This window comes from Tribolium castaneum, chromosome 5 (assembly GCF_031307605.1).
Source record: "Tribolium castaneum strain GA2 chromosome 5, icTriCast1.1, whole genome shotgun sequence".
Lineage (NCBI taxonomy): Eukaryota > Metazoa > Arthropoda > Insecta > Coleoptera > Tenebrionidae > Tribolium > Tribolium castaneum.
Window position 1 is genome coordinate 12,757,753 of NC_087398.1, and position 27,604 is coordinate 12,785,356.

The 27,604-nt window shown below is 35.4% G+C and overlaps 4 protein-coding genes across 5 annotated transcripts; 2 read left to right on the top strand and 2 right to left on the bottom strand.

The window, feature by feature from the left end:
• The first annotated feature begins 3 nt into the window (after positions 1-3).
• Positions 4-1,419, top strand: TfIIEalpha (Transcription factor IIEalpha). The gene has a single exon (XM_964530.4). The coding sequence runs from the start codon at positions 136-138 to the stop codon at positions 1,348-1,350; it is 1,215 nt and encodes a 404-aa protein (XP_969623.1). The 5' UTR covers positions 4-135; the 3' UTR covers positions 1,351-1,419.
• On the bottom strand, positions 1,340-20,692 carry Zir (Zizimin-related). 2 transcript variants are annotated; one of them, XM_064356801.1, is made up of 19 exons: positions 20,515-20,692; positions 20,386-20,458; positions 20,160-20,338; positions 19,576-20,112; positions 19,250-19,529; positions 17,355-17,529; positions 16,529-17,304; positions 16,017-16,478; positions 12,916-13,850; positions 12,584-12,866; positions 8,358-8,984; positions 5,787-5,939; positions 5,047-5,738; positions 2,491-2,662; positions 2,258-2,438; positions 2,047-2,213; positions 1,776-1,999; positions 1,581-1,727; positions 1,340-1,488 (listed from the first exon to the last, which is right to left on the bottom strand). In XM_064356801.1, exons 1-19 carry the CDS (start codon positions 20,553-20,555, stop codon positions 1,482-1,484), a joined length of 6,111 nt encoding a protein of 2,036 aa, XP_064212871.1. In that variant the 5' UTR covers positions 20,556-20,692; the 3' UTR covers positions 1,340-1,481. The 2 variants fall into 2 exon arrangements, with proteins under 2 accessions (XP_064212871.1, XP_064212870.1); XM_064356800.1 differs by having other exon boundaries at positions 1,340-1,527.
• A 76-nt stretch (positions 20,693-20,768) lies between these two features.
• LOC100141547 (zinc finger protein 570) lies at positions 20,769-27,074 on the top strand. Its single transcript, XM_001809529.4, has 5 exons — positions 20,769-21,081; positions 21,266-21,665; positions 21,714-22,467; positions 24,717-24,921; positions 24,967-27,074. The coding sequence occupies exons 1-5, from the start codon at positions 20,923-20,925 to the stop codon at positions 25,489-25,491; spliced, it is 2,043 nt and encodes a 680-aa protein (XP_001809581.2). The 5' UTR covers positions 20,769-20,922; the 3' UTR covers positions 25,492-27,074.
• On the bottom strand, positions 26,154-27,424 carry LOC100141753 (succinate dehydrogenase assembly factor 4, mitochondrial). Its single transcript, XM_064356802.1, has one exon. The coding sequence runs from the start codon at positions 27,422-27,424 to the stop codon at positions 27,104-27,106; it is 321 nt and encodes a 106-aa protein (XP_064212872.1). The 3' UTR covers positions 26,154-27,103.
• Between the last annotated feature and the right edge of the window lie 180 nt (positions 27,425-27,604).

Here is a 27,604-nt window from a genome sequence, read left to right on the forward strand (position 1 = left end):
AAAAGACGTCTCGGTCGGTAGTTCAATAACCGTTTGACAGTACTTAAATCTAGGTTATGTCAGTGTTTGTGAATTGCTTAAACTTTGAAAAGTGCGTAAAAATGTGATCATTTGAGCCTTTTCACCAATCCCAAGATGAGTAACGAGGAGAGACTCGTAACCGAGGTGCCTAGCAGCCTCAAACAGCTCGCTAGGTTAGTAGTGAGGGGCTTCTACACAATCGAGGACGCCCTTATCGTGGACATGCTCGTCCGCAACCCCTGCATGAAAGAGGACGACATTTGCGAACTCCTAAAATTCGAACGTAAAATGCTCCGGGCGCGAATAGCGACCCTTAAGAACGACAAATTCATCCAAGTGCGCCTCCGGATGGAGACCGGAGTGGACAGTAAAGCCCAAAAAGTGAATTACTACTTCATCAATTACAAGACTTTCGTAAACGTGGTCAAGTACAAGCTGGACTTGATGCGCAAACGTCTCGAGACGGAAGAACGCGACGCTACAAGCCGTGCTAGTTTTAAATGCCCCGGTTGTTTGAAAACGTTCACTGATCTCGAAGCTGACCAGCTGTTCGACTACACCACAAGCGAGTTCCGGTGCACTTACTGCAGGGAAGTTGTCGAAGAGGATTTATCTGCGCTTCCGAAGAAAGACTCGCGGCTGCTCTTGGCCAAATTCAACGAGCAGTTGGAGCCCCTCTACATCCTGCTACGCGAGGTTGAGGGCATTAAACTAGCACCTGAAGTGCTGGAGCCCGAACCGGTCGATATTAGCACAATTAAGGGAATTGACAAGAAATTTATCTCACAACCGCAAGAAAACTGGTCTGGCGAAGCGACAAGAAACTCAGGATTTGTGGTTGAGGAGACGAGGGTTGATGTCACGATCGGGGATGAAAACAACACGGCGGCGACCAACGCTAGGAAAGAAGCGCCGATTTGGATGATGGAATCGACGGTTATTACGAAAGATTCAGACGAACCGGGGAAAATCACCGATTCTATTGACGCCAGTAACGAAACAAGTAATAACGGCAAGACTGATGATATAATGAGCGTTTTGTTGGCTCATGAGAAGAAAGCGTCGAATTCGGCGGCAAACGCCCTCAAAGCACTGAACAATGAATCCGATTCAAGTTCCGACGAAATGAACGAAGTTAAGGAAGAAGCGGGAGAAATGGAGAATTCGGACAGTGAGGAAGACGACGGAATCGTCCCAACTGTTACTGTGGGAAATCAAGTGTACAACATCACTGACATCAACGACACCATCATTGCGGAAATGACGCAAGCGGAGAAGGAAATCTACGTTCAGGTGTTCCAAGACTACTATTCCCATATGAATTATTAAGTGTAATTTATTAAGTACCTAAACTATTTTTGTAATAATTGAATAAATAGAAAAGTATTGTTTGTTGTACATTTGGTTCTTAACTTACTAAAATAAATGTTGGTTTTAACCCAATAATCGGCGTCTTCGTCCTACCACCTTAAATAAGTTGATTCATTATTGGGGTATTTATGCGGGCTGAAGTACCACTGTTAATTAAACCACCAACCACAAGCTCACTCAACACTTACCTTGCCGAAACAATCGTAATATTTTGCGGATTAACAAGCGGTTGCAATTTTTCAGTAAGCCGTTTAAAATTCCTATCAAGCTCTCTTTGGTACTCTCTTTGATCAGGTCCGATCAAATTACGGTTTTTCTTCAAAGCGTCCGAACACCTGGAAACTGACTATCAAACCAGGCCCAAACCACACAAATCGACCAACTTTTTACAAAAATCTTTAAAGCACAGCCTTAGTTTGTTTTGGTGTTTGGTTAAAGCTTTCCCATCGCTCGGTAAAAATGTTAAAGCCATTTCAAGCGGTCCTTGGTTAACCGTTGTGCCAATGCAACCCTGCAAAACCATTTGCAATATTTTCGTGTCGGAGGGTTCTTGCTGAATGGCAGCTGCTAATTCGGTGGTTTTCTTCTGAATATCCTCAATCGCCACCTAAATCAGATCATTAGTAACAAAACTGGCGAAAATTGAGCTTGAACCTCGATCGGTGTTAGTGTGATTTGTACCCGATTTACAACTTGGATTCGGGTTTTAACGTAAGGGAAGTGCACAGCAGTTGTTAGGATTGTTTTGCGTTTGTATTGGTCGCGCAGTTCGCCGTGCGCTTTGCCGGTCATTGTGAACGGAGTGGCGTAAACGAAACGCTCTGTAAAACTACATCAAACCAAGCTTGTAAAAAAAATGACTTACTGATGTTGAAATTCCTATCGAAATGAGTTTGACGATATCGCAGTTCGTATTGTTCAAAATAAGGCTCAACGTAAGTGATTTGAATGTAAGCCTTGTCTGGGTCTAACGCACTGATATCAACAATGTTTGAATCTTTGATAATAATGACGTTTTCAGGGCCAAACCTTTCGGCATAAAAATTCTAAAACAATGACAATAAACACACGGTACAAATAATCAATTTAAGTACGCACTTCAAGCCGGCTAAATATTTCGGGAAGTTTGGTTAAAGTTGGTTCTTTATAAATAAACTCCTCCCTGTCTAAATCACCAAACTTTGAGCCGTAAAAACCGACTCTAAAATAAGTCCCGAACATTCTTTTTCCTTGTAATTGATCAATACGCGTGTATGCATCGTGTAATTTCCTACAGAACGAATAAGTCTTGTTAGGCTGGCGGCTTGCGACAGAAAAAGCATAATGATCTTTACAGTGTGCCCTTTGAGTTTTGCATATTAGGCATGTGCTGATCGATGTCAAGTAAAAATTAAAGAGTGACGCCGGAGCCTTACAGTAGTAAATTAAATGTTAATTTGCATAAAAATACACTTTTTGAGTGATGAAAGCTAATGGAAAAAATACATCAGAAGTCACTGTCTTTCAACTTTGTAAAAAAGTAATTTATTTTATAATCGTATACAAAAAGCCCTTTTGAAATTACGAAATTTACGCTATAAAATACATAAAAACCAAAGGGCATACCGATCACTGGGGTGCAAGGTGTTGTTCTCTTCATCAACTAGTAAGTGCAAATTTTTAGATCATTTTTAAATGATCGTATACAGAACAAAAACACATGACACGTAAAATTTGTACCTATAAATGTTAATACGTGAAAAGGCATACGGTAAATGTGGGGATAAAATATTAAAACCTGAGTAAAAAGTTAGAAAAATTAATGGTTATTTTAGAATGATCGTTAGCAGTACACCATTTTGGCATACTTTTGTTTAAATTAGCATTTTCATCAAGTGATTTCTCAAACGGCGTACGAATACTGTTCAAATAAAAATGCAGTTGTGAATAATTTTTCAGTGATCTTAAGCAATATGCCTGTGTTTTTCATTATAAAATAATATAATTATATGAATTCTGAAATGGCATACGCATCGATCGAAATTGTCATACTTTTCTGTTGAGATTTCAAATATTTGATAGAATTATCATTTTAAAAGTCTGTCTTCCTCTAGTAAAATTAGGTTACACTTTGTTTATTCGCTTTTTCGTGGATATATAGTGTTTTTTGTTGAAACTGCTCTTTCCGTGTCCGTCTAAGAGAGAGTCTGCTTAATGGAGGTGAAAGTATTCTATAGGACACAGAAGGGACCAAACAAAAGTGTCCGCTATAAAGAGGTGCCCGTTTAAGAAGAGTGTTTTATGGGAGATTTTACTGTAATTTAAAATGGCAATATTCCTTATCCACAAAATGGTGAAAAATCATAATGCTTGGAGAATTGCTAAGAACATTTTATTAATGATATTTCGTCAATTTGCAACAAAGACCTAATAATTGTTTATTGTTGTCTAAAGTCTATTTATTTTTATTTTTTAGCGTATCATCGTATCGTACACAAATACCCAAATTGCCAAATAATTCGAAGCACCAGTCAGAAAGAAAAACGCCAAATTAAAAAAAAATGTATGTTGCACTGTTTTATGCTGTTTTATTGCACAACTTTAAAAAACTAATATCACACGTGACCACATTAAAAATATAAATAGTAGTTCATATACAAGTTGGACAAAAGTATGGGCAAAACCGAGCGTTTTGTATATAAATTATGTACCTTACAAAAATGTGATAATTTTTCAAGTATAATTGTTTTCGAAATTTCTTTTCGTTTTCGAGTTATTAAAAACTTTTTTTTCAGATGGCACCCTTCTACGGCGAGTTTTTTGGAAAAGATTAGCTCTAAAAATGACTTATAATTCAATAATATTGTTCTTGAATCTATTGTTTAAAAAAGATATATTAAAATTGCGTTCCGAGATCATTAGGAAGACTTTTCGAACATGGCTGAAGTGGTTTGAAATATGACGAATCAAATTACTGGAAGAAAAACATAAAAAAAATGTTTTTTGAATAACTCGAAAACTAAAAGAAGTTTTGAAAAAAATATAAACCTTGAAAAATGATCACATTTTAATTAGTTTTTTTTAGTAAGTTACATAGTTTAAGCACAAAACGCTTGGTTCCATACTTTTGCATAACACTGTATGTTACAAAAATCATCTTAAAATTGCCAAAAAAATGTTTGGTGCAATTTTATTTAAACAGTATAGTATGATGGCCCCAACCGCTTCCTCCTATGCCGTTTGAAAAATCACTTAATGAAACGCTTCTTTAATGAAAACCACAATGGCATACTGTTTACGATCATTAAGAATAACCCTCAATTTTTACAACTTTCAGCACGTATGCCTACGTCATCGTAAATTATCACGGACTACAAGGGCATACTGTATATAATTGAAAAATGGTCTAAAAATTTAGAGAAGAAGACCTTGCATCCCTGTGATCGATAAGAACTTTGATTTTCATGTATTTTATAGCGTAAATTTCGCAATTCCAAAAAGGTATACGATTATAATTTATTATAAAAATATTGCCAAAAATGAAAGCCCTATGCTGCTCTTATGCATTTTTTCCATCAACTTTCATGTATTATCAAAGGCATCTTGTATGCGATCACTACGTCTTTTCTGTCGCGAGCTGCCGGTCTATATGAAGTGACAACCCAAACTACAAACCCATGAATATTGGCCAACTTCTTAAAATCCCGATTATTTTCCGCGATTGGTATCAGCACCCTGTAGATATCATTCATCGGTTCGTACATCGCCGCCACATGAAAACTACTCGCGGCTTGTTCCAGCAGCCCCACCAACCCAGCTTCAGTGAAATGCGACCCCAAACAGCCCCCTTCCTTCTCAGGACTCAAAACATCATCTGAAACCGCACTTTCCTCCAACACATTGGGGCTAACTCGCTCCAAAGCCGCCGCACCTGCCGGCAAATGGGGCGACGATTCGGACATAACAAGATATTCAGCGACTAGAGCAGCCGAATGCACAAGACACATCCCAGCTTCACAATGATTACTCCTTTCCATGTGCTTCTGGGCCATGTTTTCAAGCCAAGTCAGCCTCAAATCGGGCGAGTTTTGATACCCTTTTGCAATGCGATACATTAGGTCGAGAAGCATCTCGGGGTCTTCTTGAAATTCTTTCATTTTCACAGTATCGGACAAAATCATGTGTAGGTTGAAAACCAAATCACGGACTTGTTCGGGAAATGTGGTTTCTTGCAACTCGGTGTCTCGTTCACCGTATTCGAGAATGGTTTTGAGGGAGCGGCGGAGAGATTCGTCACTGAACGACGACGAAGTGCCCACGAGACTACTGAGAGACATCGTAACTTGCATTTTGACGCGTGCGAAATTCTGTAAAGGTGTGTTGTAGTGGAGGTAATTGAGTGGGTTGGTACTCACGTTTCCGATTTGGAAGGTTTGTCTCATTAATAAATACAAAGAGGCGGCGGCTTGCGAACGCACAGAGGCGATTTGAGACCCACAGTGTTTTAGCAGTAGGAGGCAGAGGTCGGCACAGTGGGTGCTTTCCTCGTCAAAGAGAGCACTGTGAAACTATTCAAAACTTGGGTGAGTTTCTCAAAAAAAGTCCAGGCAAATAAACGTTTAAATAGACACCTTGTGAAAAAGCTTGCATTTTTTATTAAGGCGTGCGAATGCACTAATTTGAAACTCAATTTTTAAGAAAAATAATACACAAAACCGTTTTTTTACAATTGGATGATGTTCCTAGATTCACTTATTACCTCACAGATCAGTTCTTATCTCGATTTCAATATTTGTAACCAAGTTACAACGGGGTAAACAGCGTAATAATCGTAATGTTTTTATGGAAAAACCTAGAGTTCAAATGGCATGAAAAATATATAGTATTACAAGTAAGTCATATACAAGACCTATACAAAAATTATCAAAAAACATTTTTAATGAAAAAATAAAATGGCTAAAAATTGAGGTTTTTTTAATTCTATTTTTAAATGATTCCATATTTTTTTCAAGCAATTTGAACTTAGAGTTTTTTTAAAAGAACAACAAATTAAATCGACTTTTTAACCCGTTTAAACTCGGTTACAAATACTTAAAATGAAATACAAACTGACCTGTGAGGTAGTGACTGAATTTAGGAACAATATACAATTGTAAAGAGAGCATTTTGTTTATTACTTCTCTTAAAAATCCAATTTCAAATTTAGCTCCTCTTCGGACGTTCTGAGTACAGTTCAACCTTAAACGGAGTATTTAAGAACCTTTAGTCAACACGGTTGGTCTGAAGATGCGTTATGTTTGAAAAAAATGTCCAAGTATTATCAGTTTTTAATTATACCTGATACTTTTGTCTTTATGACAACATGAAAGAAAATATTTCATCGACGTTTTTCAAAAAACAATTAAGACCAAGTTTGATTTAATTATAAATCGAAAAAATAGCAGTTTTAGCAAACAGAATAGAACAAAAACACAAAAAAGTGTTTAATAAAACGAAAACATTTAGAAAATGTGTCCTTTTATAAAATTTAGCAAATTGGATACATGTACTAGGTATTAAAATTATTGCTGGTTGCAGTTTACTAATCTATGTACGAAAGGAGCATAAAGTATTCTCGTTATCAGGAAAAGGAATTAGAACTTTGAATAATTTTTATTGTTTAATGTATTCCTTTTTAGCAGCAATATTTTGTACGGTATTTAATCACAAGCGTTGTTGAAATGGGATATATGTGAACTAAAATTTATGGAAAATTTAGTGAACAGGTTTCTAAAGCTATACCAAGATCCATACCTCCAAAAAAAAGTTTGGGACAAGTATAAATTAGCCGAAACAAATCCAGATTTTTTTCACAAATTCTTACAATCTGTTAAATTTGATATTAGCACACATATGTAAACTGTTTTTGTTTTATTAAATAATATGTTTTTTGTGTTTTTTTATTCAACTTACGGAAACTGCTATTTTTCGGTTTAAAATTAATTTAAACTAAAACTTAAAATTGTTTCGAAAATCGTCGATGAAATTTTTTCTTTTATATCCTGTCGTAAATACATAGAAAGGTATCAGATATAAATAAAAACTGAAAGTAGATATGGACATTTTTTTCAAACATAATACCTGTTCAGACCAACCGTGTCAAAGAACTTTTTGCTTCAACCCCAGAAAAGGGATTGAAAAAACGAAAATAATTTTTTAATTACAGTAATCTTTCAACATTCGTGGGAGTTACGTTCCAGAGAAAATTGTTTTCTTAACCTTTTTGATATTATTCAAACTAACAGAGAGTGATTAACGTAAAAGGAGGAAATGTACAATTTTAAAAAACTATAAAAATCATTCCATTATGTTAAATTTTATGCTGAATTCAAAACCAAAGGTCATTTTCGATTTAAAATTGTTTTCATAATGAAAAAGACGTTTTAGCGAAAATTTTACAAAAATCTAAAATTATTTTCCTTCTACATACAGCTAAAAACTTCATTTTCCTGCAAAGATTTCTCAGTAAATGCAGATTTTTTCCTAGTTACACAATTTGCGGACAATATTTGAAGTATTAGCTTCATTTTATCTCGATTAAGTTGGGGTCTGTCTATCTTTTAAACAAAAACTTTCTCGCATCCCGAAAATTTCACTACACAAATAAGCAAGGAAATGTGATTTTTTCGGTTTCCCTTTATCAAAACTCAACCTTGAGTAACTATGTAAAACTCTGCACTTATTGAGGAATCTTCCGCAAAAATAAAGAAATTTATAGCTTTATCCAGAAGGAAAATATGCGAATGTAAACGCAAATTTTTTCCAATTTTAGGTTTTTGTAAATTTTTCGCTATAACGTTTTTTTCACCCCTTCTTTGGGGTTGAAACAAAAAATTCTTTGACTAAACATTATTAAATACTAGTAACTTATCTATGTCAAAAATGCAAGCTTTTCACAACATTTAAATTTAAAGGCTTATTTGACTGGACTAAAAAATGTTCCTTACCTTAAACACCAAATTTCTCTGCGATGCGAACAAATGCGGCAAAATCGTCGTGCTCTGATTTTTACTCAAGGCATGCAAAAGCACCGTCAAGGCCAATCCAACTAGGTACTGTTGCGAATCCCACTGTGCAACCGTGGCCACACACCTCTCCAACGTATCCAAAATAATAAACGAGGCTTCCGTGGCAAAATGTCCCTCCAAATGCACATCAGGGAACAAATCCTCCTTTGGTCTATCGACAGTATCAGTTGAGGGTCTGTAGGCCATTTGTTCCTTCCTCCATCTCAACTTGACTTCACCTGAGCCGGGATTTTGTATACCACCTTTGCGTCTTTGCATCATTTCTCTCGCCGATCCCTGACCCAAAATCACATCTTCCAAGAGCGATAAACCGTCCTGAGACACTTGGGCGTGGGCGTAGCCCGATGGTGGAGGCGCCCGACGACGTGGTCGATACTCAAAACAACTTGTACAGGCGTCGAGGAGGTGGAGGAGTGTTGCAAGACGTGTGGAGGTCAATTCACCCAACCATTGAGAGAGCGACTCACGTTCGACGTTTTTGAGAACCCAGAGGACGCAAGTGAGGAGGTTGCGGGTCACCTCGGCGCTAATTCCCGACTTGCGAGTCTAAATAGTGATTAATTGTGAGTAGTCTGATCCCAGTAAAAATCCGATTTGGATACTTTTTGGCTTTCAATATTTTTTTTACGTACGTATTACACATCAAATTACGCAATTTTCAAATCTCTAGGGTGCTTAATGGTTTTCATAAAAGAAGAAAAATGTGTCACAATGTTATTACAAAAAAAGTAGTTTTGAATTTAGATTTGGACAACATTTTTCTGCTAAATGGATAGAAATCAAACTGATTTTTTTTATGGGCGAATCCAAAATTGTAGATCTACTTTCAATGTTTAAAAAAAATATTTAATTAGTTATCGAAGTCAATATAAATAAATAAAAAACTTAGAATTTACTGAACATATCATCAAATTACATGTAAGTACGTATTTATCAAAATGTACTGAATATTATACCCAGTTCGTGTATTTCTGAAAAACTGGCTATTTTGTGAGTGTAAAAATTGGTTTTCAATTCGTTGGGTTTGCTAGGAGAGGCCTGCGTGGCGAGAAAAGCATTAGCTGAGCCCATTCTCCCAGCTTCGAGTCGGTGGAGGTAGAAAAGCCATGTTAAAACTACTGTACGTTTTATATCAGTGATAATGATGTTACTTCATTTCAATAAACAACTCTTAAATAAACAATTTGTTAAAGCAAACAATTGCGCATATGTGCATATTAAAGAACTATTGTTTTTTGTTTTTTTTTAATAGGAAAAACTTTATACTGTAATTCATCATAATACACACTTTTAGTTTTCTATAGTAATAACTAAAAAATTAAAGTAAAGCAGCAAACAAAACTGTCAATTGTCATTAAAAAAAATAAAAAATCACTCAAAAATCAACGACGTCATAAAAGCGGATATGGTCTCAAAGTACCATTTAGTCATCAAAAAATTTTTTTCACTAACCACTCAAATCCATTGACATGCTAGAAAAAATAGGCTTTGAATTGAGCCATGCAATTTGAAGTATAAATTTTATTAGGATTGCTTTATGTTTAGTTTTATAAAACATACTCGTAATTGAAATTATGCATGACAATTTAACAAGTCCCGTTCCGTATCAGTTAGCCAACTCTCCAGTACCTAATACAGGGTGCTCAAAAACTGGCGCACTAACTCAGTGGTACGCTGTTGAGAAGCATGTGTAGATCACGGAAAAAATCTTGAAAAAATTCCTTAAGTCATATTTTAAAAAATATGGAGCTACAAACTTATTTTGTAAACTTCTTCAGTTTTCATTATTTTTTAATGGTTTTATGTTTCACACTAAGTAATCGTTCTCTAACACAACAATGAATAATTATTTTTAAATTTCCTATCAGACTTTAGCAGATTTTTTAATTAAAAAAAATAAAATTCATCAAAAAAATCACAATTTGTAGATGTGTCAACACTGGGAATTATTTCCTAGGAAACCGTTTCAAAAATATTTTATTTTTATTGTTGATCAAGTCTATTGCGATCACGACTGTTAGACAGCGTTGCCACATATCATTTAATTAAAATTCGTTATTTATCAATAACTTTAATACAAAGAATTTTTTTACTATTTTTACCTTTATATGTAAGCAATTCTCTACCACACTCCAATTAGTTGGTGCGCCGGTTTTTGAACACCCGGTATATTTACGAAACACTAAAATACAAAAAGTGAACCGAAATCTTTTTTATCAGTCATTTTTCAAAAAAATCCTCGAACAGGTCGATTTTATTTTTTAAATGCTACGACATTTTGACACCATAATAATAAATATTTCAGAGGTCATGCGTTTTTGAGTAATTAGTAGTAATGACGTCATTTTAATTTTTTTTATTACAACACACTTAGAATAGTATTTACACATTTTTATCTTTCTGATGTAAGAATGTATAAAAACACTCCAAAATAAGCAAAAACAAAAAAAATATATTCAGGATGACCCAGGAGTGCGTAATCGGTTTATAACTTTTTATTATTTGAAATATTGCCACGCCGTTTTCACTATCAGATATTGCGATGCTGTGTACTTTATCCGATAGAACGACTTAAAGTCCACAAACTAAAAATATTTTTATTGTACACAGGGTGTCGTATACAGACTGTGAACCAAAGTTACATTTTTTTAAATGGAACACCCTATATATTTTTGCATAATTGAATTCTTCGCAAAAAAATGTAAATTTATATAAACTATTATGGGTCTATCTCTTTTCGTTATAAAAAAGACCAATTTTTTAAAAATCACTGCGAAGTCGCCTATGAACATTTTCCAAAAAATTTGCAACAGAAAAACTCAGAATACCCTGTAGTTTTGGCAATAGTTGACTTTTACTTGAAACATGCAGATAATGTACAGGGTGTGCCAAAACGCAAAAAGTTGAATAAATATTTTTTTTCAAATGGATTACCATGTATTTCTTTACACGCATTTTTATAAGGTTTCTAACGATATGCGGTTTGTATAGCAAATTAAAAATATTTCTTATACAGGGTGTTTACGGTCTACGAGTCGAAACTCTACCTGGTACTAAAAGAGTGTAGAAACAGGGTAGTTGCGAAAAAAAACTCAAGGAATTGTTATTTTTAAGAATGTTATTTAACTACGAAGTACAGGGTACAGGGTACAGGGTTTGAGGGTTACTGGAATAATTTCTTTGTTAAAACAAATTTTAATTGTTGCAACAAATAAGGATATTGTAACCACGACAGTGAAAAACGTCACTTCATAATTTTGACACTGTTGTCATTTCATTTGCCTTTATTTTAGTTTACTTTACTTTAGACTTCGTCAAAAATTGTTTTTTTTTCTAACGAAAAGTTGAATAATTATGAAACGTAAAGAGATAGACATATAATAATTTATACAAAGTTACATTATTTTTTGTGTAAAATCTAATTATGCAACAATATATTGGTTTACCACCCTGTATACAACAGCCTGTGTATAATAAAAAAAATAGATTGTGTACTTTAAGTCGATCTATCGTATAATGAAAATGATATGGTAATATTTTAAATAGCAAAAAAGTTATAGAGTCATTAGTCATTACATACCTCTGGGTCACCTGTATGTTCAGAATTCTTGTACATAATAAATAATCTTAAATTTCTACAAAGCAGTTATTAAAAAAAAATGATTATGTGAACTTGAAATTCAAAAAATCTCCGAACGGGAAAATTGCTTTTTTCGTTCAAATATTTCAGCCACTAGTTTTCTAACACAACCGAAAATTATTATCATATAATTACCATAATAATTGGTCACTTCCAAAAGACCATCCAAAAAAACGGGATAAGCAACGCCTCTAGTGGCAAAAGCAATGAACAAGGAGAACTTTTTAGACAAAATGTATTTATTGATAATTTGAAAACAACAGCGTTTTATTACATGGAATTTGTTAAATTAGTTCACAATAAAAAGAAACAGATCGATTACTTGAAAAATAACTGAGTAACGTTGCTTTTAAGATCAACATTTATATTTATTTATTATATCACAACGCCTGTATAATAAAAAACCTTTAACTAGATGTAAAATATTTAAAATTCTGTTGTATATTAAGAGAATCGTTGGTAGCGAACACCTTTAAGTTTGCAACAATGAATCGTGAACACTTACCGATTGAAGATTATCGCAAGTGACTGGCGGGACTTTCCCGGCAATCGCCAAAGCCACAGTTTGGTTGATATTCGTAGTTTCGTCCTCGTTCGAGTACCGATCGGGTTTATCCGACGACCAGCGATGCAACAGTGGCAACACATCCATTGCAATGGTCAACAGTGGCAAATAGAGAGCTGCAACACGTCTTCGAGCCTCAGGTGTTGAATATCTCGGATCGCTGTCGTGCCACGACAAAAGCGATTTTATCGTATCCACAGCTTTAACGTGCAAATTCGGTTTACTAAAACTCTCGTAACAATACCAACTTTACAAAAAATCAATTAACCCACCTGACATCGAGTAAAATACTCGCAACGTCCGTTAGAACAATCCCAGTCAAGTAATGATGTTGCCGATACTCTGGCGACAACTCCGCAAAAGTACTCACTCTTTCTTGACTTGGTGGAGGCCCCGATAAAAACGAATTTTGACTCGTCGAACTTGTAACACTAGGACTTGGTGATACCGACGGTCCTGTTACCATAAACGGAGTTGCGAAGGGCAAATTCAAAGCAACGTAATGCTCATGACTGCACACAATCCTAGCACACTCTAGTTTCAACTCAACTAAAACCGCGGCATCTTGCATTGACATTATCTTCGCTTGTAGTTGTTTATTATAGTAGCGAATTGCGTTGAAAACAGAGCCTCGGTCACAAAACGACAGCAAATCGAAGAAGAAGAAAGCAAGGGCGGCGTTCAGCATATGCGCCCTTTTAATATCACTAGTCGAATGCGAGATAATCTCAGCCGTTATCGTGTGCACCAATGAGAGAATATCATCGAGGAATTGTTCATTAAAACGGATTTTTCGAGGCGCATCTAAACTCCGCGTATGGGCCAAGTGTTCAACCATACTTTTCGTTGTCAATTCAAACAAGAACCAGGCGTTTTGCATGGCTAAATCTTTAATACGGCCGCTCGAAACCACCCATTGAAGAGCGATCTCGTGATGGACTATCTTCTGACAAGTGTTTATGCTCGAACTGATTTGATCATTATTAGGGACTCGCATACTTGCAGCCCGATCTAAACCACGTGATTGTTGCAAGTGGGCCACTTCCAAGTCCGGGTTTGAATTACTTCGAGTTAGAGGCACCCCTTCCTCCCAGTCGGGGGAACTGTGATTACTCGTCGAAAGTGGATGGGGGAGATTGCATTGGTAATGGATGTACGTTGCGAGGAGAGCGTTCCGGTTGTGTTGGTCAGTCGGTAAATCAAGCTTCTATAAAATTACAATCATCCTTAGACACAAAATTACAAAGTTTACGATTTTTCTACTGTGTAAGGAAGTTTGACAACAGAACTGTTTGGAATTTCACATGAAGCGGACAACGAAAAAAATGCGATAACCTGAAATTCGATTACAATTGTTTTCCAAAATAATATGAATATAAATACGTGATGATTTTTTTTGTGAATGACTTATTTAAAAAGTTATTGACTTCAAAAAAATTAGCAGAATGTTTTTGTAAACTGTTATTCTGATTAAATAATGAACAACAAAATATTTAAAATAGTGCTTTATTTGTACGTATATACAACTCACTTTTTAACAGTGTGTGACAAATAAATGCACAAATTGAGTTGTTTTTAGGGAGGTTACGCGATCTAAGTAAAGACCGAAGTAAAGTCTAAAAAAAAATAAAAAAAAACAAAAATTGTTTTTAAAGAAAGTTTTTATTTAAAAGATGAACTAAAACGTACAAAATAATGTTTTTCTATCGCAGAAGAATATTTTTGCTTAGAGATTAGAATTCTAAAACTTATAAAAGCTTTGGGCGTGGACATAACACTACGACATTACAGAGTTACTTTCTTGAATTTTGGATGATTGGGTAAAATCCATGAATTTACCACTGCTCTTAAAACTTTTATAAATTTTAGAATCCTAATCTGTAAGCAAAAATATTCTCCTGATCAAAAAACATTTTTTACGTTTAGTGCGTCTTTTAAATAAAAGCTTTATTTAAAAACATTTAAAAATCTTTTTTTTTTGAACTCTGAAATAAGATTCGAAATATGAAACTTTTTTCGTGTAGCAAACCAGAAATGAAGTTTCAAATCCTAATTTTATAAGTTCGACATTTTTTTCAGTTATTTTTATTTCAAAAAATAGATTTTACACTATAAGTCGCAAAATGGGATCTCTATTCAGTATCCAGATAAAAAAATCTACAGTGAAGAATTTATTTTGCTGAACATTGGCATTTCTATGGAACTGTTTTCGGTGCATTGACATAAAATTTTTAAAACTGAACATAGGATAATACAATTACTAGTGTTACGAGAGTTATTTAATGTTCAGCAAAATAAACTCTTTACCATACCAATGCATTAGTAATGCATTGATCTGAATTTCTTAAAATTGAACATAGGATTAATTGTGTTGTTTGTTGTGTGATGTTCAGTAAAATAAAATCCTTAGTGTGTTATATTACAAGCTATTCTTTGAAATAAAAATAATAAAAAAACGATCCATGTTAACTAAAATTCCGATTTGAATTTTATAAAGCACCATTATAAATATTTTGTTTTAAATTAGTTATTTGAATAACAGCTTCCAAAAACTGCGTCTCATATTTCGTCAATTTTTAGAAGTCAATTACTTCACAAATAAGTCTCATTAAAAAATAATATGCACTTACAACCATTTCTAGGAGCACAGTTATCCCAAATATAACCAAATTTCAAGGTGACAATATTTTTTGTTTTTGTTACGTGATTATTTTAAACAGATTTTAAGCAATTTTAAACCTTGTTGAGTCTAATTCGAAGAATAAAATTTTGTATTCAACTCGTCTTCGTGTAAATCGGTTCATTTATTCCACTTCGTGAATGATAAATCACTCGTTATTTGTTGTGATTGAGAAATCTACTCGTGAAATAAAGCGTCCGATTTACACTCAAACTCGTAGAATAATAGTAAATTAAAAAACAAATTTCATAAGAGCAGGTGTTAAGCACGAGTGACGTTAGCCACGAGTTTTTTGAAAAATGAGTGGTTCAAGATTTATGAAACGAGTTTTTTTTATAGTATTTTTTGTAATTTGCCGTTTTAAACCAAAATTGTTATTTTAATTGATCCAGGAATTTTTGTGACGGTTGGTAAAGTCTCAATTTTGAAAGTGAAAAATTGATTTAAAATTTTTGTTTTATCCAAATTCTATCAAAAAACACTAGTATGGATGATAATGAAGGTAATCTTGCATCCCTAAAATTTGAGTAATTGGCAAAAATACGATCCCGAATTTGCTTCCTTTACCTAAAAATTTTCGTAAAAAGTCCCATCAAATAGTCACTATTATGCCATCTTACTTGATTATTAAAGCTATTAAACGGCGGCAAATTACAAAAATAACTCAACAAAAATAAACACAAAATGTCTCACCGAAATGTTCTCCAACAGTAAGCAAAAAGCCTCAAATGTGGTTTGGCCAATGTTTAAAGTATGACCAGAGATTCGTGGCGGTTGTACCAAAAGTTCTAACACGCTGTCGAAAATTAACGGCAAATTTTTGACGATTGTTTCGGGTTTAGCTCCAGCTAGACCCAACAGAGCCGCTCTTAATTCATTTTCTAAGCCGGCTTCGCCTAATCTTGGGGGTATAACCCCGGTATGGACGTAATCATAAGCTGCGAGAAATCGTTCAACAGCTGGGTCATGTGTGTGGACTGAAGAAACCGAATCTAGATGAACTGTAAATAACCCTTTGTGGTTATCCAACCATTTGGTACCAGGCAGGTACACATCGGGGGGAATATAACTGTAATTTTTAGGCGGCGTTTCCAACATAACCGGGAGACAAAACTCGCCACTTATCAGTCGACCATCACGGATTAGAGGCAGCCACTAAAACTTAATTTAAACAAAGCGAATTTTTAGTTACATTGTTACTGTACTGTATATCCCACTGGGGAATCCACTGACGACTGCTCCACCTTCTTCTGACACGAAATGTGATAAAAGGTGAATAACAAATGGTGATTATCGGATAGCGCGGCCGGCAGTTTTATTTTAATTTCATCGTAAAAGAAGGGATTTTTACTGTGATAAGTCACCACACTGTAGGCCTCATTGGTCATTTCTGGACAACTAGACTTGCCAAAAATATTGCACAAAGCCTGATTTTCACACTCGCCAGCCATTAATTGCACTCTCACAGCCAAATTACGAGCCGATCCGGCCCTGTTTGAAAAATTCAGTTCTTTCGGACTCACAAATAACAAATTGCGATAGTTGTAGTGAGGCACTAGCAATTCCTTAATCGGAAATTCGAGTAATTCTTTGATCGGTCTCCCCTTATCATCGGGATACGGATACAATTTTATCAATTCCGTAGTTAGGCAATTTTTGTATTCTCCGGGACAAGGTGCTATTTCTAATTTCAAAGTAGCCGGAATGCACTTCAATTTTTTCAGTATTGTTGTGGGTTTTTTGAGTTCGTGAAGGCACTTGTAGAGATCCTCGTCGCGTAATTTCTCACCTTCTTGTTTAAAAAATGAAGACACGGTTAAAGTTATCGGTCGGAAAGTTTCCAAAGTGGACGCTAAATGGTCAGGTGACCATGATCGTCTTTTGTCCGTTCTGCGTTCAAGTGAACCCCTTCGTGTTAAACTTCCCATGTCTGTGGCTCGTCTGCGTAACTGTTCCAAGCTACTGCTCCCCAATTTGCGATCTTAAAACAATCAATTGTGAATAAATCGTTTTTTATGCGTGAAAACGCACCTAAACTGTTAGTGGCCGAGTTTGAACTGAACGAATCCCTGTCCGATTCACGTTCTAACGAGTTTCCCCCGTTTATCACATTCATTAAATAGATTCCCGTCCAAGCAAACGCCTGTCTGTACTTCCCCAAACGCTCGCAAACGGCGACGGCGTTTGCCTTAAGTTTATCACGATTCTAGAAAAAAAAAGTAATCCATGAACGCTCAAAAAGCACTTCGAATTATTTTCAGGCAGTTTTACAGTGAAATCTCTCTTAAAAGACACTTCTTATAAGCGGACCCCTCTGACAAAGAGACGATTATTTTTGTTGGGCCCATTTTGAGCTAATGAATTTTAAATAGTTCTCTTTTTTTAAGCGGACATCATGTCGTATCCGCGTGTGTTACTAAATAGTTATTATGACAATTCAGCAGAAAATTCGGGGAATCACATAAGTAGGTACATGTTTTATTTCAGTGTTAAACCAATGCAGATTCAGACCTCACAAGAGATTAAAGTTATGTGTATTATTTATTATTGCTTTCTCTTATCATGTAAATGATGTATATCATGCAAATATAACTAAAAAAAATTACGTTAACATTCAAAGAAAAAAAATCATAAATTCTGGGTTGATTTATACAAACAAACAGAGTATACGAAATGTTAAACTTGAACTTGAAATAGAAAAAACCCAAGCATAATATTATTGTTAAAGATGAATTGGCATGGAAGTTGAAAAGTTTGTAAAAAACAAAGTTTTTTTGAAAATTAAAGTATTGAAAACATTGATCAATTAACTTCTATTGGTTTATAAAAGCTTTTAACAAAAATATTCTACTTTCTGGATCAATTATCGGGATGAAAACTAAAGAGTTGATAACGATATTGAAAAATCAAACTTTTTTAAAATCTGAATTTCTCACTTTTCTGGTCGATCTGCGAGTACAGAAGAACAAGATACAGTAAATTTTTGAAGAAAAATTATAATTGAAGGGCTTAGTGGATAAAGAGACAAAGAATTTTTTTTAATTGACTTTTGGTATTGCATGATAAAAACTTAATTTAAAAATACAAATCATTGCATAGTTTAAAAATAAATTTTGTATGTTTTTTTCATTTCACAATGTAATTTATCGATAAAACAATGACGTATACAATCAAGTTAAAGTTATTCTTACTGAAACTGTTCATTTTATTTTTTAACAAATACACGAAAAAAAAACAATTATTATCTTCATCAAGTACTTTAAAAATGTGATCATTTTTCAAATAGTTTTTTTCAAAATCCCTGTTAGTTTTCGAGTAATTTTTTTTTTCAAATGGCACCTTACTACGGCGATTTTTTGGTAAAAGATTACGCTCTAAAAATTAATTGTAATTCAATAATTTTGTTTTTAAACTAGTGGTTTTCTTAAAATAAATTATTAAAGTTGCGTTCCGAGCTCATTACGACGGTTTTCCGAATTTGAAGAGATGTTTTAATTAGAGTATATTATTATACGAGTTTTATAAAATGTTCTATTGTGGCACGAACGGTTTTGGAGAACGACGAAAGAGGTCTCCAATAGAATGAGTGCCGCAGTTAAGTCTTATAAAAAATCCAAAAAATAGTTTATCTTATAGATATTGTCATTGTACCAGTAGTTATAATCAAGCAACTACCTCTTTAATAAATTCTTTTTAATTTGTTTCTATAAACTATAGTTTCTCTTAAGAGGACACTTCCATTAGCCTGACAAAAATCATGTCACCGTCAGTGTCCACTTATAGGAAATTCCACTGTATTTTTTTGTCAGCAACTATACAAAATTTTAAAAAACTAAAACTATCATCTTGTCGAAAATTGTATCATTTTTTCGTTGAAAGAGATCCAAGTTTTAATGAATTTTTTATCTAAAAAATACAATACTTACTCTTTCTTCCTTCATATAAGGTTCCACACATTCATTCAAATCACCTTGTAGAACTTTCTCTAGCCTCACGACTAAAAATAAATCAGGAGACGGATTAGTAATGTTGAAAATGCAACCCCTTGCGAGGGTACTGGTGTCGCTATAAGGCACATGACCTCCTAACATTCGTTTCAAACCTTCCGGATTTAAATCAAAGTAGAAGGTTTCCGACAATTTTTTGCGTTCTTTACAATCGTAAATCGCCATAGATGCAAACAAAGGCTCAACTTCCAAGTCCAACCTAATAAAAAAATTATCAAACGTTGTTACAATTTTATAAAACGTACGTCAACTGGTGGCACTTGACGAGGACCCTGTGCCCCAAAGGCTCGGCCGGGGGCGCCGCCGGCAACCGCCTTTCAATGGGCTCGCCAGCCTCCTTATCCAGATTCGAACACAAGGCAAACAACCCATCTTGTCGTTCAGTCTGGCGTCGACTTTCATTCAACTGATCCAAAGCTTCTGGCGCATTCTGTTCCAATATTTCTGGAATGAGTGGATCCCCGGCGGAGTGGCGTAAGTCCAGAGACGCCCATGAGTTTCGAGGAGTCAAAGTATCACCACACGATGAACTGGACACCAACGAAGCAATGCTTTGCCGACTACTGCTTGAAATCGACGTTAGGTCTGATTCACTGGTGGCTTCAAAAGTGTTGGGTTGGAAATCAACTTCAAATTCTTGTTTGGGGCTCGGCTGGAGGCTTTTCGAAGGGTTGGCTTTGGTGGCGACACTGCTACTGAGATTCCTATGGTTGTATCTGACAACTTTCCAGTTTGAGGTGTAACACTCCACACAGGCTTGCACATGAGGAGGCAGAGTCTCACTAAAATATAGAGTTATTCCGGTCGCCCGTCTCTAAGTCACATTTACAGTTTTTCTTCCGGTAGGATGGGGTGCAAGGTGCGGATAGGACGTTCAATAACGTCAACCTCCACATCCCCCTGAGGCACGTCTAGAATTGATCGCAAGGGGTCCCTGTCGATTAGGTTCTGATACTGGCTTAGAAACTCCTCGAAATCGATGGGGTCCACGACGTCGTTAGCCCAGCTCTGGAAAATCGATTGAAAAAAATTAATACTACAAAAAAGCCGCTTACTGAGGACGACGACGGCGAAATAACGCCGCCTTTATGACACGCTACATTTCGACGGACATCGGCGGCATTGTGTCTGTAAAGTAAAAACACTCAATAGATAATCCTTTAGTGAAATGTTTGTTTACTCACTTTGATAATTTTTGAGTGAACGCCCTGGCGTTCGAAGTCATTTTCTTCTAATAAATGTCAAAATGCATGGTGGCGCCCCCTACATCACTATTTTAACAAATTATTACCTAAAAAAATGGGTTTTTTGAACTTAACACTCATTTAAGCAAAAATTACGCTTCTAGTATTGTTTGTTGCGTTTTACAACACTAGAAAATAGTGCTAAGTAATGATATTGATTAATTATTTGCTGTGTTATTTGAATTTTGCAAGGAATGATGGGAGCCGGAAACGGCCGATGGCAACCCGATCGCTCTCAGTACGTCTTGGACACAATCGACCAGTGGAAGAATCTATTTTCGCCATTTCCTTTGCGTGTTTGTGCATCTTTTGTTGTGTTTATATTTGTGATGTAATTTAACTTTTGCGATGGAGGTTAAAATAGAACCAAGCGTATTCGATATAAATAAGATATGTAGGGCCTGTCTCTCGGAAAAAGGCGAAATGAGGTCCGTGTTCCTGACCGATGAATCTACCGGACATGCTATGATACTTGCAGAAATGATCACGGGAATTTCCTCCGTACAGGTTAACACATTTTTAAACGAACACTTACATACAAAAATTATAACAAAACCGATTGCTAATTTATGTAAAAACCCACAAAATGATGCTAGTCAAGCAGGCTGTGTTTGCAACAATGTGCCAATCATTAAAAACTGTCAAATTAAAATTAGAACTGTCAGTTTTACAACAATAATTTTCTGTGCAGATTGACAACGGCGACGGGTTGCCCTCCTTGGTGTGCCTCCAATGCGTCCACCAGCTGGCTAGAGCCTACTCCTTCAAGCAGCTTTGCGAGCAGTCCGACACCAATCTGCGCCAATACCTAGGCCTGCCGCCAAGTATGAAGCAGAAGAAAGAAGAGGAGACCACACATCCCACCGACTTTGCCACAACCCTCCTTCTTGATAATTTCGGCTTGGACTCGTCATCCGGTGATAGTGACGATGATGATTACAAAATCGACTACAATTTACTCCAGAATTCGTTATCCGAGAACGCCAACGACGAAAAAGCCATCGCCCAGAGACAACTCCTCAAGGCTGCCAAGGCGCAGAAGAGCAAACTGTCGAAGAAGTTGCTCGCAAAGGCCGGGGGAAAAGCAGCTGGTAATTTCCCTAACTGTTCCTAGCGGTAACCTTGATCAAACTTTTCAGTTCTGGCGGCAAAAAAACTGAAGCGCAACACCAACCAATGCAACGTGTGCAAGAAACAGTTTATTAATATGAAGTCGTTCCGCAAGCACTTGCGGACGCACATCGAGGACCGTCCGTACAAATGCAAGCTGTGTCCCCGGGGATTCACCGAGGAAAACTACCTGAACAACCACATGCGCACCCACGTGCCTGAAGACCAGAAGCCGCATGAGTGCAAAGTGTGCAAAAAACGGTTCATTCACACTACACTCCTCACCAAACACATGCTGAAGCACAGCGGGGAGAAGCCGTTCGTGTGCAAGATTTGCAACAAGGGGTGTTATGCCGAAAATAGTCTTCTCAAGCACATGAAAATCCACGAAAAGAAAGAGGGGGATCCGGCGTTGCTTAAACACATTTGTGACTACTGTAAAACTGAATTTCCCGATGCTCAGAGTTTGTCGGTTCATATAAAACAGCATACGGGGGATCGGCCCTTTGTGTGCAACATTTGCGGCAAGTGCTTCCCTCAGAGGTTCAATCTTGAGTTGCATCTAAGGACGCATACGGGAGAACGGCCGTTCCAGTGTGAGGTTTGCAAAAACGGTTACGTTTCCAAAGCTAGTTTGAAGATTCACATGCGGACGCATACGAATGAGCGGCCGTTTGTGTGCGATTTTTGCGGGAAAGCTTTCAGACAATCGGGCGATTTGACGAGTCATAAGCGCCTCCATGGGACGGAGAAACCGATAGAATGCCAAGTCTGCCAGAAAAGGTAACGAAATTAAAGCTTTTAATTTGCTTCAAAGTATAAAGCCTGTCTGCTTTATACTTTGCCAATCAACTTTGAGAGGGTTTTTTAGTTTCTTTTATCCAACAAGCTCAAATTTTACATACACACGTAGTCTCCGTGATACTACACTTTAGTTAAATAAACTGTTAATACCTAATTGAAATACAAAATTGAAAATTCGATAGAGCTGAAAAAACCCTTTAGGATTTTTTGATACGCACTTATTTCTAGGTGTTCCATTAAAATTTCACTTCTGAATAAGACAAAAATAATGTGATTGACCTAATTTGAGGAAAAATAAAAATCATTATTCATTACTTAAAATAAAATGTTCGTGTTTGAACTAATTTCATGCTTTTTTGGCCCAGTTTAGCGAAACCTCTCAAAAACCTGAATTTTTATTTCAAAATTTTTCGAAAAGGTTAAATGTAGCACTTTCGACTTTCTGTAGTGATTTTTCGGTTTTGGCTATATTTTGAGAACATTTTGTTTAATAAGTCCGTTGGAAATATAATAATGTTACAAAAAATTTGAAAATACAATAATATTTTCATTTTAGATCAAAATTAGTGATTTTTTGACTTATTTTTCATAAAATTTCGCGTAGAAGAATGCACAAAAAGCTTAAAACAGCTTTTTTATCTGGTAAGTGACTTTTTAATCTAGTTTAGCTCCAGAACGTCTTTAAATGCCCAAAAAAAATTATTAATTAATTTAATTTATGAATAACACTGGTTTACTAAATTGTCTATCGGCGCAAATTTAATAGTTGATTGGAGTGTAGATTTCCAAAATTAGCCATCAGTCCGAGTTTTCATTTTAGAGCTTATAAAAAATGCAATTGAGAGTATATCTTAAAAACTAGAACTGGTATTAAACATCTGTTGGCACTTTTGAAATCAGCGTTCAACAGTTACTCAACTATGCAAAAAACCCGAGACAACAGAGAACTAAGTGACAAAATAAACTGTATGCATTTCTCTAAATGAATGCTAAAATGAGTTACTTATATGCAATACATATCTCGAAAACTAGAGCTGATAGAAAAATCTGTTGGCGGTTTTGAAATCAACCTACAACTATTATTTAACAATTACACAAAAAATCTGAGGTAATAGATATTCTGTAAATTAGTGTAACTATCAGTTGTTATAACATTTATCAATACTCGCTCATTAACATTGGAAGTGGTCACAATACTATGAGTATTGCGGTATTATCTCAGTTAACAGCTTCCAAAACTTTCATAATTTTAAATTCTTAAGGTTGAACTATTCTGGGCATACCGTCTAGGCGGCCGTGCGAATGCACAAATTTAAACCTCAATTAAAAAAATAATAATATACAAAATCATTTTTTTATGTTGTTTCTAGGTTAATTTATTACCTCGCACCAGTTTTTATCTCGATTTAAATATTTGTAACTAAGTTATAAGGGGTAAACGGTGTATAATTTTGATGTTTTTATGGAAAAACCTAACGTTTAAATGGCATAAAAAATACAGTATTACAAGTATGTCCCACAAAAAAAATTGCTACCATTTTTTTATAAAAAAAAATTAAATGAACTTTTTTCATTTATATTTTCAAATGACACGAAATTTGTTTTTTAAATTTATTATTGCTAGGACCCTCAAAAAGTTAAGATATTTCTTGCATGCGATTTGAACTTAAATTTTTTTAATAGAAAAATAAATTAATCGACTTTTTGTCCCCCATTTAAACTCTGTTACAAATATTTAAAATGAAATTCAAACTGACCTGTGAGGAAATTACTCGATTTAGGAACATCATCCAATTGTAAAGAAAACATTTGTTTATTACACTTTTCTCAAAAATCTAATTTCAAATTTTGCTTGAACATTTCTCTTCGGACGTTCTCAGTATGGTTCAACCTTATTGGTCTTTTCTGATAGAAATAGATTTTTTTTACTTTTTAGTGCAAGTAGATAACAAATGGGGGGTAACTAACACAACCTTGACCTTGAGCGGCTTGCACCCCGCCCATATTCTCTCTCTTTCTCTTTTTCAAGGCCATCCCCACTTCCTCCACCACTTCAAGGCCTTGAAAAGTGTGAGAGAGAACGCCCTACCTTAAGAAAAAGAGAGAGAATATGGGCGGGGTGCAAGCCGCTCAAGGTCAAGGTTGTGTTGTGTTACCCCCCATTCGTTATCAACTGTACATTTTTTTAATGAAAGTCTTTTAAACAGTTTCCTAACTTGTTTTTGCAGATTTACGACCGTAATGAAGCTCAAGTACCACATGAGGAACCACACGGGGGAGCGGCCCTACGTTTGTACCGTGTGTGGTCGGGGCTTCACCGTGAACACGATTTTATTGCGGCACATGAGAGTGCACTCAGGGGAGCGTCCATACGTTTGCGTGACGTGTGGTAAAGCTTTTTCGCAATCGAGCACTCTTAACACGCACATGAAGGTAACTAAAATATGAATATTTCGCGAGTTTCAATTTATTTTCTAGGTGCATGCACCATCTCCGAAATTCACCAACCAAGAGTCGCAGCAAAGAATTCCGAAATTCCACACAACCAACGAACAAAAGTTCCAAAACCAACAACACCCGCCTCCACAGCAAGCCCCCGACCATAGCAATCGTTTAATGCAAACGGATAATCGCATGATGCAGTCGGAACCGCAACGTATGATGCCTCAAGACAACACTCGGATGATCTCGAATGATGGCTCCAGGATTATAACGGATAATTCACACCTTATCGCCGATAATAAAGGTTTGATTAATGATGGGACCAGATTGTTGGTTAATATGACGGAGCCGCCGCGGCTTCTAGTTCACGATAATTCGAGGTTTGTAACGAATGATAATCGGTTGTTGACGAACGACGGACGCTTGCTGACTAATGTTAACGATAATTCGAGGCTTTTGACGAATGACAATGCGAGGCATTTAGCCGTAATCGAAAGTTCGAGGATTTTAACCGATAAGTATTTAGCTAGTTACGAGCCATATCATCGAGGGCATTTGTAAAGTGTCTTCGTGCTTGCGTTTGATTACACAATTATTTATAGTGTACTTTAGAGGTAATAATAATTTATTGGTCGATGTATTTTTTTAAGGGAAGTATCGTATTTAATAATTGGTTGATTAAATGGTACAAAAATTTGAAGAAATTAAGTTCATTTTCTAATATTTTGAGGAAATAATAGTTATTTTTGTAATTTACCACCATTTTAGTGCTTTAATAGGCATATTAACGAACGCAACGTCATCGTATGCGATGTCTTAATAGTCATTATTTGACCCAACATTTTATGAAGATTTTTAGGTTGGCAGGAAGAAACTTCGCGACCGTATTTTTATCAATTTATTAAATCACTTTCAAAATTGGGACATTACCAATCGTTACAAAGATTAAGATAACAATTTTTGTTTAAAAATGGCAAAAATGGGACAAATTACAAAAAATATAAAAACTCGTATCATATTACCTTGAAGCACTTTATTCTTTCAAATAACGCATGGCTAGCGCCATTCGTTTTTTGAAAATAAATTCTTGCTTCAAAACTGGTCTTATGTAACTTGTTTTTTAATATACTATTATTATTCGACACTTAAAATGTACGGTTTTTCCGTGTGTAAGGAAATTTCGACAATTATTTATTGTTTGTCATTTTTCAATACGAAACGGCAGATTATTTTTAAATGATTATAAGTCTTGTTGATTTATAAGTTGTTAATTCGAAGAATAAAATATTGTATTCAGCTTGTTTTCGTTTACATCGGGATATTTATTTCGCCTAGTAAATATCAAACTACTCGTTTTCACTCGTGGGTTAACGAGTTTGAGTGTAAATTGGACGCTTTATTTTATGAGTGGTTTACCGTCTACAAGGTAAAATAAATGAGTTGATTTACACCAAAACGAGTTGTATACAACATTTTTCTTCGAATTAGACTCAACAAGGCTTAAAGTTGCTTTAAATCTGTTAAAAATAATCTGACGTTTGTTAGTGCGAATTTCCTTACACCACAGAAAAATCGCAAATTTTGAGTGTCGACGAATAAAGGCAGATGGAACTTAATCCAAACAAAGAGTTATTTTTATTAATGTATGTGTTACCTTTAATATTTACATGTGCGTATTAACAAACTTGCCAACTAAGAACAGAAATGTGGGCAATCCTAGTTATAATAATTCACTGTGTTATTGTATGCAATCAACGATTTTATTTTATTTAAAGAAAAGCATTAAAGTTTGCTATTTTTACACATTCCCATACGAAATTAGATTTGTCTTCAGAGGCTTACTCTAAATTATTTATTTTAATTTATTTGGTCAAAGAATAATCATTAATCAGTTTATATTTTTATTGTGTGATGTCGGACTCACAGTCCTCTGAAGGCGATAGTAATAGTTTGTAATTTAATTACGACATCGGTTGTGATTTCCGCAAAAAATAATTTTCTTTTCCTTCACTAAACCATGTCCATAAGTGTGTAAGCATTACCATGTTAATAACATTTTAAACTTTAAGTGCTAGTAGGTTTAAACCGATGTAACAACATAATGTAAGTTTTTAACTTTATTCAAATACATTTTTTTATATACATTTGTCTACATTACTTTATTTACACACAATTAAAAATCCGTTACTCTTCCTTTCCTCTCCCAATCCCCATATCTGGTAGGTTCTGGCCCGCGAGGGCCCCCTACTTCTCCAGTCGTAGGGTTTGTGTTGTCAGGCCAGGCTTCTAAAGGTTCTTTTTCCTGGTGGGGATGTTTCCCGGATATTTCATCAAGTTTTTCAAGAGGGGTTGTTTCTCTCAATTTTTTCCTAAACTCCTGGAGACGGCGACTAGGGGGCTTTTCCTGTTTTGAGGTCGACGACAGTCTCATAAAAACTGCACAAGTCTGTCTCAAGGGGTTGAGGTGACAAAGTCCACTTAATCTTAAAGTCATGATCAGGAATTTGCGAAAGTAGCCAAATTCGACATAAAATTGTTGCAAATCTGTGACCTGTCTTAATTGACACTATTTAAAACTGATTTATTATTTTTTCGATTTTGAAAATCGCTTGACCTAACCTCAACTGTCAACGTGACAATTCAACTGTCAGAAGAGGTTAGGTTATTGTCAAGA